Genomic DNA, 12465 nt, shown 5'->3' on the forward strand with positions numbered 1-12465 from the left:
TACCTAAAAACAAACATCAAGGCTCAAAAAAAAAAAAAAAATCAAGGCTCTGTACAAGCAAACTGGGGAGGGCTGAGGAAGGCTTTGCAGATGCAGCTCAGGAGTTAGCACAGCCCGGGGAATGTTCCCAACAGGCAGTTTATGTGCAGCCTCGCATTTTGTCTGGGAAAGAGGGTTTAACACTATGGACACAGGCTGCTCTGTGCCAGGCAGGATCCGTGCCAGGGAACAATCTCACACAGTTCAGGAGTAGAGGCACAGCCAAAAACTTCATGTCTTTCCCTGGATTCTTTCTCCCATCTAAAATGAATGGCTGCGAAGCAACAACATGTCCTTAGCTAATCCTGCCTGAGTCCTTTGCGTCCCTTTCTCCTCTAGATATGTTTGCACGTGCAGGAACTGTTCCCTGGTCTTTGCCCGAGCGGGTGCATGTCAGACGTGAGCCGTGCGCTCGTGTTCCAGGACTGACTCCAATCCCATACGTGCTTGCAAGCAAACTGACTCCCGAAGCAGGGACAGATGACTCAAGTGCAAACTCAGAAATATTTAACTCCTCGGTGCCAGCGGATTTTTCAGCCCTAAGCACAGCAGTAACCGAGCACTGAGCTAAAGGCAAGCTGGAATCAGCAGTTGGGTCTCTAAAGGGGGGTGGATTTCTCTGCTAATAAAAGAGGTACACCTAGGCTGTCTTGTAACTGGAAGAACACCAGCTCTTACCCATTCTTTAGTACATATCCCTGAGAAAGAATTGCCTGTTATTACCCATAAAGATAAAATCAAGAAGCCTGTGCACTGCAGTATTAACGTGTAATGACAATATTTAAGAAGGTCTAGCCAAAGCTGACACTTACGCAGAGTCAATTGCTGCAAAGTAAACAGGAAAATTACTTGCCTGAAAGCACCATCTGGTAAGGAGGCACCTCTGCGAAACAAGGAGCCCAAAATTTAGGCACAAAGCTGCTGAATGCAGTCTTGCAACTACCTACACAGCAAACAAAACAGCCAAATGTGTGACAAGAGGGAGGTACAGGGTTTTTTACAATTTGTTTTAGGAAAGTGTGATCAATTTAGGCCTCTTTAGCAAGAGAAAACATGCCAAAAATAACAGAAATGCTGAAACTGGACAAAAATAAAATGAAAAGAGAGAAAGAAGTAAAAAGACCTCCATGCACAATTAATTTGAGGAATTTGCTGATATGCCATGGCACAGAGGTCACAATGTTGCAGGGCTGAAGAGAGAACGGACAGTTTTTATGAATGCCATGACTGTCCAGCATTACTTGTTAAAGATTAGAGCCTCCCTCAAATTCTATACACCAAGAGAAAGAAAAAGCTTTTTGGGACATATATAAGCCTCTAACTGAGGAACTGGGGAGAAATATCTTGCCAGATTCTTTTCATTTTTCCCATTCAAGCATTTCTTGTACTTTTCGAGCGTCTGGTACTAGTAAGCATTGAGAAAGGACATCTGAATATCATCCAGTTCTCATGGAAGATGTACAGAGTCTCAGCTCTGATGCTGGGACTGGATGTGCTTATTTCTGAGCCTCGTGGTTACACCTGGTGTGGGAGCAGAGCACAAAGAGAGCTGATCCATAACAACAGGGAGTAAAAGAGCATAAAAACTTACTCCAAAGTAACTTCATTTCTTCCAGTGTGGACAAATGTCTCCACAATACAGTTAAGCTCTGGTGATGGCACACCTTAAGCACCCCAGCCTGGATGCTTCAGTATTTGCCATTCCCCTGGAGTTGTTCTGGTCACACCACAAACACGGAGCTTGAGGTTAGGGTGCTCCCCAACGTGTTCTCCTGCCCTCCAGACACAGCAGAGACCAAAGAAACAAAGAACTGAGAGGAGAAGGGAGCAGTCTGGGATGAAAAGACATGGCTCACTTGCTCAGTGAATTCTGCCTTTGGGTAAATAACTTTGATTTTCTTTTAATCGCTTTATTTGAATATCAGTCTCCACTGGCATACCTGAGCTGCAGAAACTAACTTGACTTTGGCAGCCTTGTTACCTGCTCTGTGTACCAAAGAACATCCCCACCGGTTTAACCAGCATTGCTACATGCTCCACATGCTGGTGGAGGCTCAGTCCCCATGCAGCCTCACGGCCTTCCCTGAGCACTGCAAAACATCCAGAGAGGGAATGGGGAAAACATACGCGGGCTGGCTAGGTGGCAACATATGGCCTTGCCTCCTCCCGTCCAAGGAGAATGATTTCAGATTAAAGAAATAAAGCTGGCAGGGAGCATTTAGACATTTTCTGACACCGTGACTACTTAGGCACAGCAAGTCCATCAGCTAGAAACTGTCTTTGGTTAGCCAAAGGCACCCAGCCAACGCTGTGAGGTGCCTCACACACCGGTATAAAACGTGAGGTATTTGCTCCAGAGCAGGGCAGAGCTCAGAGCCAGTTATCCTTCCTTTTACAGTGAAGGACACCAGATTACGTATTTCTCTCTGCTTCTTCTTTAAAAATGTTTTTCTTTCTCTGTCAGATCTGCTGTGGCAGGTTATGAGGTGTCCTGCTGAGTGAACCTGCTCTCTGTTACAGAGTGCAGCTTGGACCAAAAGCCCAGCAACTGCTGAGCCAGCAAAACTTTCTGGGGTGCTTGGTTTATTTCTTACCTTTTACATCTTCTCTCCCTTGAAAAGAAAAAACAGAAAGGTAAGGAAGAACAAGGGCTAGTGACAAGCAGGGGATGGGAATCACAGAAAAGAGCATGACAGTCACGAGTGGTGGGTCTCCTACGTGCTCCGTGGGTTGAACCGAGGGTGAGAGGATTTCATGCACAGTTGATGTGAATGAGTTGCTGGGCTGAAGGGGCTGCGCAGAGTTGTCTCCCTTTGCTGCTATGATTAAGAAAAAGGTTACGCTCTTGGGCACTGGCAGTATGCCATCCTCGAGTCTGAATGGAAACCAGGAGTATAATTTGAAAAAAATTTTTGACATAATGCTTCCAGCATGCTGCCTGCCCCTTTTAATTGCCCTTATCTTGAACTATCCAGCCTCAGCTGAGACTATGGCATACTTTCCCGGGACTAACTGGTGACTGCAGTGACATGCCTACCCGTAACTCTGCTGAGGATCTCTGCAGAGACAGGTCCGTGTTCAATACCAGGATGCCTTAGAGGAAGTTGTTGGAAGGCTGCTTTACTGTGCCTGCACACTGGTAACTTCCTTCTGCTGGCTAATCATTAAAGGTGCAGGGCAAAAGTTTCAGCTCTCCCTCTGAATATACTGGAGAGGGGAATGGGGACCAGAACCATTTCCTTGACTTAATCTGCAGTAAGTCTATGGCCCAGTAAGTCTTGTCTATGTATACTGGCCCAGCCCTCAGGAACACCTTCTGGTCCAGCTTCTCTTCAAAATCCAGGTCCTTTCAGGAGCCAGGCTCCAACATGGATTTTGCCTCAAAAGAGAAGCAAATATGTATTAGAAGAAAAGCTTAATCATCATTTAAAAAGGAGGACATTTCTTCTGTAGACACAATTTCCCAAACGTAGCAGGTAAGGCCAAAGCCCACGTATGGCAGAACAGAGCTACAGAAGCTGTCAGCAAGTGATACTCATCTCCATTTAGAAACAACACATCCCTACCATGTAATGTAAATGTGATTAGAAACACGTCTGTCTTTCAGCTGTGTGTACTATACACATTCATGAAATGAACTCAGGAAAGTGCTGGCATGGATTCATGCGTTTATTTTTTTCTTCCCCCACAGACACAGGACCTTAAATTTTTTTGGTCCAGATTACTCATTTTTATAATTCCATGGCTGAGTAGTAAACAGCTTCCAGCGAGTACTCAGCTTTCCAAATCTAAGTGCTGCTGGACAGAACCTAGTTATTTTGGGTTCCTGCTTTGATGAAGCAGAAAACACTGCAAACAGAGTAACACACCACTTAGGTTTACATGCTCCAGGAACGGCATCACTCTAAGGCTCATGGAAATGGGCTTGATACTGTACCTACCTTTTTACATCGTCTAGCTAAGGATATGCAGAAGGAAATAAAAATCTTAGTAAGATTTACAATCTTTATGCAGTGATTTTGCTTCCAGTGATCTCAAAGCTGAGGTTTGCAAGTATCTGGATAACAGAAGGGAAGCTAGGTCAGTCATCTTTCCCCACATCCTTCCTTTGCCTTCCTCTGGTGACAAGAGGAATGCTGTTACCTGGTTTATCAAATCAGCTCAAGCAGCATTTACATGTGTGCTCCAACACACACTTGCCACTTATTTTAAGTAAGTGTTCCAATGACTGATGTTTGCTTGACCATCTAGTAAATACAGGCACAAAGGCAGCACGAATAAGGCTGAAGTCAATCTGCGAAGAAAAAAAACACTAACATCTACAAGTCAATTCAGACAGGTTTTGCTTGGCTAGCACCAAGAAGTTGGAACATGCTTTCCAGAAACTTGCTTTGCTTTCTCACAAGTGCACTCTGGTGCTGCTGCCCAAGGAGCCTAGCCCATGTGCCAGGGCCCTTCATGGGGTACACCCAGCCGCACCTACTGACCTGCGGTGGAACCTCATCTAAACGTTGCAGCACCATAGAGCCATTTTCTTTCACTGGATTTTGTCAATACAGTGTTTTGAGCCCTGAATTATAACCGTACTTTTTAGCATTTATTCCATGGGACCAGATATGGTACATTTCATACAAACGTAGTGGGTGGCATCCCTGCCCATGGCAAGGGGGTTGAAACTAGATGATCTTTAAGGTCCTTTCCAACACAAGCCGTTCTATGATCCTATGGTTCTATGACTTAGGGCTAAAAACCCATTTCTTATCTGAGCAGCTACAAAACAAGAAGCCAGCCCTGTGACCTCTCCCCTTCTTTGTCACATCCCAGTGCTGCTGTGAAATGTTCATCTCCTTTTCAGCAGCCACAGGGACTGGTGCCACTTTCCTCATCTCCACACCACATGCCTCCGGTCTTTCTTGCAGCTAAAAGCCAGAGGTGCTGGAGAGTCACTGGCACATTATGAAAATGGAAAGCACTTCATATCCAGTTTGTGGCATCTCACATTTTTGCAACTGCATGAGATGAGATTTATAATACAAACTTTTACACGGGTAGCCACCCCTGCCAAGTTTCTCCCTCCAGAAACACAAAGTGATCAAGTTCTTCCATAAACTCACATGCTTATAAATTCAATCTGTTTTATTCCAAATATCACATAAATTAAATACATTTCCCATGAATATTGCAAATATACATGAAATGAACATCGCAATTTTTAAAAAAAGTTTTGGCTTTGCTTATGCAACAAGAAGTGCCAAATGTGGTTAGAACATGAACTTCTCCGGTATTTACTAGATACAAAAAGGTGCAGATTAATAATTTATATTTATACATATGTACACACTCCATTTCATAACTAGCTTTAAAACAGTAAAAAAATGGTTTCAAGTTTATCTACATTAAACATACTCATTTAAATCTGGTCAGAAGCCCCAGATAAGAGTTGATACAATCATTTCACAACTGCAAAATTAAGGCGCTACCAAAATACCAGTTCCACTAGTGTAAAATGTAATTGGAATAGAGAGTGTACAGCTTTCTATTTATCAATTTAAAAGTGGACTGGAGAACAAGGAAAAAGGAGCAGTAAGAAACATGACAAGATCTACAGCTTAGAAGTACAAAGAGATCTCGATGACTATCAAATGAACATATTAAAATACAGTAGATAAAAGGCCTCAGTGGCAAACAATTAGTATGCTTCTGAAAGACAAAAAAAGGTTAAAATATATATAATTTTGTAGCTTGAAGCTTTACAGGTGAACAACAGGTGTAGAGGTAGAGGGATTTTTTTTTGTTGTTGGCCTCTTTATGATGTATAAAGAAGGGCCACATTCACCACAGTGAAAAGACTCATCATATACCCCAGCATCCTTGCTTGGACAGCAAGCAAGAAAAGTGTAATGAGCTAGAAAGGCAACAAATCCTGTCTATCTCTTCCAGAAGCTCAGCTCCATGCTTCCACATGTACCCTGGTGACAAGTTACACAAAAGCGCGGAACGGCCGTAACGCGGACACTCCCCCCTGCCAAGAGAGGAACGAGATAGCTAGCTGGTCCAGTGAGGTACTACTGGATGCTGTAGAGACTATATGGCAGAGATAATTTGGTAACAAAGAAATGGATACTCTCCCTCAGAAAGCGAGTACCACAGGGTAGTGGTGATTTTCTTGTTTTCTTAAAGCTTTGCTATTTGATCAGCATTCAATGTTTTGGAAGAAATGTCAGCTTTGGGCTGCTAATATGATTATTTGCATCCATACACAGACAATTCCAAAGTTGTATCAGTTATCCAAAACATCAGCCACTGACATACTCAAAAACTGCTTTAAACCTTGACTAAAAAAAAATCCCTCTACAGTTCAGCTTTCTCATTGATATCTATCACTTCATTAATTATGCACGCCTTCATGAACACAGTAATGTCACTTTTCATGTAAAAAGTCTTTACACATTACAGAACAGCAGTAAACAACCTCTTTTGTTCTGTAGGGTTTCTTCTCAGAAGTACCTCAACAGTAGGTATCTTGAAAAATCACTTTTGCAAAGAAGAATATTCACATTAGTTACTGAGGCAAAGCCAAGAAGACACTAACTAGCACCTTGATTTTTTTTTTTTTCTTAAACGCACTCCTAAAAGCAAAATTAAGCACATGTAAGATCAGGGACCAGCAATATACAAATACCATCAGTGTCCCTTGCAGCCAAACTATTAACACTCAAAACTAGGCCACACACAGGAAGGAACGAGATGAGTGAATCTAGAAGAAATACGCAGCATGGAAAGGGATGGGAAGAACAGGAAGTTGAACAGAAAGGATTGCAAGATCAGACAGTCCATCTTCTGGTCTGAGAATTAGTTTGTAAAACCACCCTTCGGTAGCTGAACTGACAGTGGGCTGAAGACCTACTGAATTCTGACATTTCCTCCCTCATGCATAGAGCAATTCTCTGAAAATTACTTTATATTTCAATGCTTTCTCTTCAGCATCTTCAAATCCTGGAGGAAATGCACTCAACTTGAATTTTAGTATTTTGGTGATGGTAGCAGAACTTGCAGAAGGCTACTGTAGAGGTTATTACATCATTGGTTGTAAGTTATGCACTTCACAATTCAGAGAATATACTTACAAATTATTTAAATAGAAAAGGCGTGTTCAAGGTAGAGGCAGTTACAGTACATTCAGGGTATGTTACAGAAACCATCTGTGGTAGCCACTTGCTGAAAGGAAAAAAACTCTGTATTTTTGTTTCCCAGACCACACAGGTTATAACTACAATACCCAAAGAGAACAGGTAATTATTTAATTACTGCAGTTGAATGCAGTCTTCTTTCAGAACTCATGTGCAAATTGAAAAAAAAAGTTTAAATACATCTTCATTGACAAATAAGGACAAAAGAACTAAAAAAGAAACCAGGCACTTTGACCATTTAGGTAAACAGCCATTTCATCTTACCAGACTTCTGCACATGAACAAGTCTTTAAATTGGTCTTGCTACGCTTGCAGCACATTGAGATTCAAGTCAACTTCTTTCCGGTTGGTAGTAACAATCCTACTTATAGGAAACTATGCCAATTGAATTGGTAACACTGTTAGTTATTTCATTGGCAATTGAGCAAACGTTGATCATTTGACTGACAAGCGATCAATTCCATAGCTATGAAAATTAAGATACTAACAAAACACTATATAAAAATCAAGAACACAAATGAATGTTAACACCTGACTTGAGCTTGCATTGAGACTTGCCTTTATAGTGTTCGGTTTGCGCCTCCTTTCACGGTGTTATTGTGTACTGATTTCCATCACATACAGCAACTGGTACTAAACTACAATACTTTTGGTTTGAAACACGTTCAACAGAGATCATTCCAACGTAACATGAGGTTGGCATGACACCGCAGGCAAATGGGAGATGTGTTTTATCCTCGTCAGTCCCACTTGCAGAACACATTTGAAGAAAACTGCAGTCTGCCTTCCTAGTACTTGGAGTGAAATCATTATTTCACAGCAGCGTTCATCATACTTTAGGGAGCTGGTTTGATTTGAATTTAGTGATAAGACCAGCTAGGATTACTTTGATTTTTTTTTTTTCCAAATAAACCAAAGTACACCTTTCCAGGCATTTGTACATACTAAATCCGCTACAACACATAAATCACAACACAAGGGATTACCTAAGGCTACTGAATAGTATACTTATTCAGTAGCTATTATTCGTTCAGATAAACATCCTCAGATGCCTTGACCACAAACGGCTTAGTTTTTTTTTTCCTCACAGACTGCTATTTCATGAAAAAGAGAGATGTGGGTGTACGACAGACTGCCTACCAGTTCACTAACAGAGCATACTGCTCGTTATAGTCCTCATGCATACTTCCACCAGGAAGCACAGCTCCTCTTCTGTTCACTACCTTCAGGAAAGTCAAGGAAACACCGCTTCAATCCACTGTCGAGCTTCCTTTTCCTACTAAGTGGAAATCCAAAGCACACGCAGGCCAATGGTGCTACTCTAATACTTAACTCTCTTACAGGCTAGAAATATTAACTCTATCATAGCACTTTGAAGCAATTATCCACATCTATCATCTACGTTCTAACTGTAGCACAGCTTTGTAGAGGCTCAGATTTCACCAGGACAACAGGAGAGAGTGCAAGGTTTGGTGAATACCCAGGATAACAAACCAATGCAACTGATGGATGCCGGACACAGTCAGAAAGGGCTGTTCATTTTTGAAAGAATCTTTGAAAAACAAAAAACAACCCCTCCCCTTTTGTCCCCCCCAAAACAACCTGTCATGAGATGTTTTCAGTGCCCACTCACAACTGAAGTCCATGTTATCTGGGTCTTTTGCGAGTCACAAATATCAATACGCGTCTGATGGCGATAAGACGATCTTTAAGGGAAGTCATAGCCAATATCGCCAGCTGAGCTCTGTTTTCCAGAGGCAACACTGCCAAGAGCCACCAGTACCACGCAGGACCACTGGGGTTGCTCTGTAAAAGAACAGAAAGACATTCAATCATGTATTCAGCAACACTGCCTGATAAAGGCCACTACCCTCCTTCCCACCTCTTATTTGTTCAGAAAGTCATCATAAAACAAAAACCAGAAACTAAGCACTTAATTTCAGGTGCTCTCCTTGTCTATTTCCTCCTTTAAGGTTGATCTTTTTAAGATATCAACTTACATTGATATATGATAATTGTTTTTCATACTTAATGCTAAGAGAACAAAATTGGGTAAATAAGAGTTTAGAACTTATGAAAATACAGCAAAAATCTGTCAGAAAATAGCTTGGTGTAAAAACTATATATATAGAATAAGAATGAATACGTAAGGATTTATTACCTGCGGCTCTGGTTCTTTTCCTGGCATGGACCCAAAATGATTGAGAATTTGCGCTTTCATATTGTCCTTAAGAGAAGTAAACCAGGCAACAGCTTGATCATAAACTGAATCATGAAGGCGGACAAGTTCTTCATATTCTGGTCCTTCAACCTTATTGTTAAGAGAAGGGAGATGGAACAAAACAGATTTGATACTACGGAGTTCATACACTTTCCCAGAAGCAAGTGAAGCACAATAATGTAGTGACTACAGCAGTTCAAATGTCCTTATCTAAGCAAACTGTACTCAAACCTCGTATTTCAAACCTGTGATGGTGAAGTCTTTTTACCCTCCCCTACATGTTCTGAAATGACATTTCTTGGAGAAGTTATTGCCTCGTTAATAACGCTGCTAAACACTGGCACAACAGAACAATCTGCCCTCTAATCCTGGGTCATCATATTAATCATCTCAAACCCACAACCTCAAGTCCCCGTCACAAAAGGGCCTCTGAACATCGTTACACTGTCTGGTAAAATGAAAGAATTTCTACTGCCAGCAAGCAAAAGGACAGGGATTCTACAGCATTTAGAAATCTGCAACGCTTTCTAGAAGTGTTAAGGTCATTGTAGAACAGCTAAGGAGAAGGTGGAGGAGGGCAGACGTGAGCAGGCAGGAAGCAGGGAAAGCAGATGATTTCCCAGTACAGGAATGGCCATAAAAAAAAAAGACCCTCGTTGAGGCAAAGAGTGCTTTAGTTGTATAGGTCTGACTATTAGCCATTAGGTAAAAAGAAAAAAAAGCATAAGCAAAAAAACAACACTGCCTTTTTTTTTTTCTTTTAGATCTGTAATCACTAATGGTGTGATTCATCTATGCTACTCAGACACACATCTGAGCTAGCTGCTGTGGATGCCCTTCTCAGGCAAGGAAAAACAGTTCTAGAGGGCAATTAAGCTAATCTTAAGGTAGGTATCTACAACAGAGCAAATAAATAGGCAGCTTTGGACTGAGACTTCTCAACAAATGTAACAGGAACACAGGGTGCTGAACTCAGACATCAGCCTCTCAAGTGAGACAAGGTAAATCTCACTAATTATAAAGAGGTGGGTCTCTGGCACCATCTACAAAACAATGCCTTTACACCTATGTTCCACCACCCTTCTCTGGGTATTTATACACAGCAGAGCCATCGGTGTGAACAAATTACATGCCTTGAACTTTTGTGGGGGGAGGCACCTCCATGATCTGCCTCTCCTGCCCTGGCAAACAACCGCAGCATCCTGTACAAGCTGGAAGAGCCCTACCAGGATTTTACAGATCTGCACTTCAACTACAACAGCGTGCTGAAGAGCTTCGTAGCTCCTCCAGACCAGAACTGATTTCATCAGTAGGCACAAGATCACTACTAAACTCAACGTTAAGAGATATCAAGGTTTTACAGATGTGCTCTGAAGATGATCCAGGAAGCCATAATTAAGCAAGGCCAAAAATTCATACTTTGGCCAACACCCATCACAAGCACCTCACTTGATAGAGGTGTCGTAAGAGGACTTGTTTTTAAAAACTACTCCCCTCCCTGCAATTCTCTGCTCTCAGCCAGCTTTGACGGATGTATGTACAGGCACAATAACCATATGTCACTAAGATCTCATTTTAAGAACTGTCTCCCACACTTGGCTTGAGGAGGTATTCTGCAAACCAGAGCTGGGAAGTCACAGAAAGTCTGCCAAAGCTAGAAACAGATATCCCGTGTTCAGTGGAAGAAGAGAATAGCCAATTCTCTACTAACAGAGGCATGTGTTCTTAGAAGGGTGACGAGCCCCTATCAATTTTAAAACATGACTCTGATGTCACCTACACGTCATGACAGATCTCAACACCTGGGTATCAGAAGCTACTTAGAGATTCACGAAGGCAATGCAACACTTCAAGCAGAGATAATTATAAGGACAGAAAGGAAGAAAGGGAAGTGTGTAAGAGACAAGCTAAGTTTGTTCCATGGTTGTCAAAATAGAGCTGCAGTATTTATAATGGTATTGGTTTTAAAATAATGCACAGCTAACTTGAAATGCAACAAGAAAAGGCTATTTAAGTGAATCCAGCAATACATGGGTATGAATAACTTTGCACCATAGATCACCTTTTTATCTTCAAGATATTCGATGTTTGCTGTGTTATATCCATCTCGCTGGCCATGGCTTAAGACCCTAAAACGACGGACACCAACTGTATCAACAACTGAGCGCCCATCAGGAAAAAACTTTACGTCCCTGATCTCTAATATACAGCCATGATCTGCAAATCTGAAATGACAGAAGGGCATAAAAGTGGAAGTCATCAACAAGCGTTTATACACATCAGGACAAATACTGGGCCTAATTCACCACTTTTTATTTGAAAGAGGTCCTTGCCTAGGTGACAATACATTTCTGCTTATGCACATAAGCCACACAACCCCCACCCTTTCTGCCTTCCCTCAGAGGTCCGGGGCAGCAGCAGCACCTTCAGAGCCTAAGCATTTGGGGGAGGTAGAGAAGGGACAGGAAAACTAAACGAAGCATGTTTCATGCTGTGAGTTGCCAGCAGCTAGTGGCTAATTTACCTGCTTTGTGAAGAAAACGAGATGGGTAAAGATACCATAAGGAAGTCAAGAAACTGAGAAACAAACGCAGGGCTGGGAGGGCAATCCCCCTACTTTGAGGTGTAAGCAGAGGATTACAGGCTTTAGAAGGAAAAGGTTTCTACACAGCAAGACTCTTCTTGCACTTGTATCCTTAAAGTTAACAAAAAACCCCACCCTCTTTATAAAAGCACAGTTCTATCTGTTAGATTTAGTCAGCACAGATTTTAATTGCATCCTCAAAAATTTGTTGCATGCTTCTTTCACTTAAAGTATCAGTCTTACCTACTCTGTGCCCGTGCTTTAGTTAGTTCAATAAAGAAGCTGATCACACAGCAATTCTTCACCGTGATAGCTGATCTGCCAACATTTGCAGCCTCGTACCTCAGCTTACGGCTAACCAGGAGAACACACTGTATCTAGCCTGATCTCAAGATAACAAATCCCTAGGGGGTCCAATAAATGCTTCATCA

The 12465-nt window shown here is 41.9% G+C and overlaps 1 protein-coding gene across 1 annotated transcript in view; it reads right to left on the reverse strand.

Moving 5' to 3' along the window:
• Positions 1-5157: 5157 nt before the first annotated feature.
• The window catches only part of LONRF2 (LON peptidase N-terminal domain and ring finger 2), a 35812-nt gene continuing 28504 nt past the window's right edge, over positions 5158-12465 (reverse strand). The window contains exons 10-12 of the mRNA XM_080557009.1: positions 11513-11675; positions 9391-9540; positions 5158-9035 (exon numbers count right to left, since the gene is read on the reverse strand). Coding sequence (XP_080413135.1) covers positions 8877-9035; positions 9391-9540; positions 11513-11675 — 472 coding nt within the window. The 3' untranslated portion in view covers positions 5158-8876. The remainder of the gene's footprint in view (positions 9036-9390; positions 9541-11512; positions 11676-12465) is intronic.

This window comes from Anser brachyrhynchus (genome assembly GCF_964034855.1).
Source record: "Anser brachyrhynchus genome assembly, chromosome: 1".
Taxonomy (NCBI): Eukaryota; Metazoa; Chordata; class Aves; order Anseriformes; family Anatidae; genus Anser; species Anser brachyrhynchus.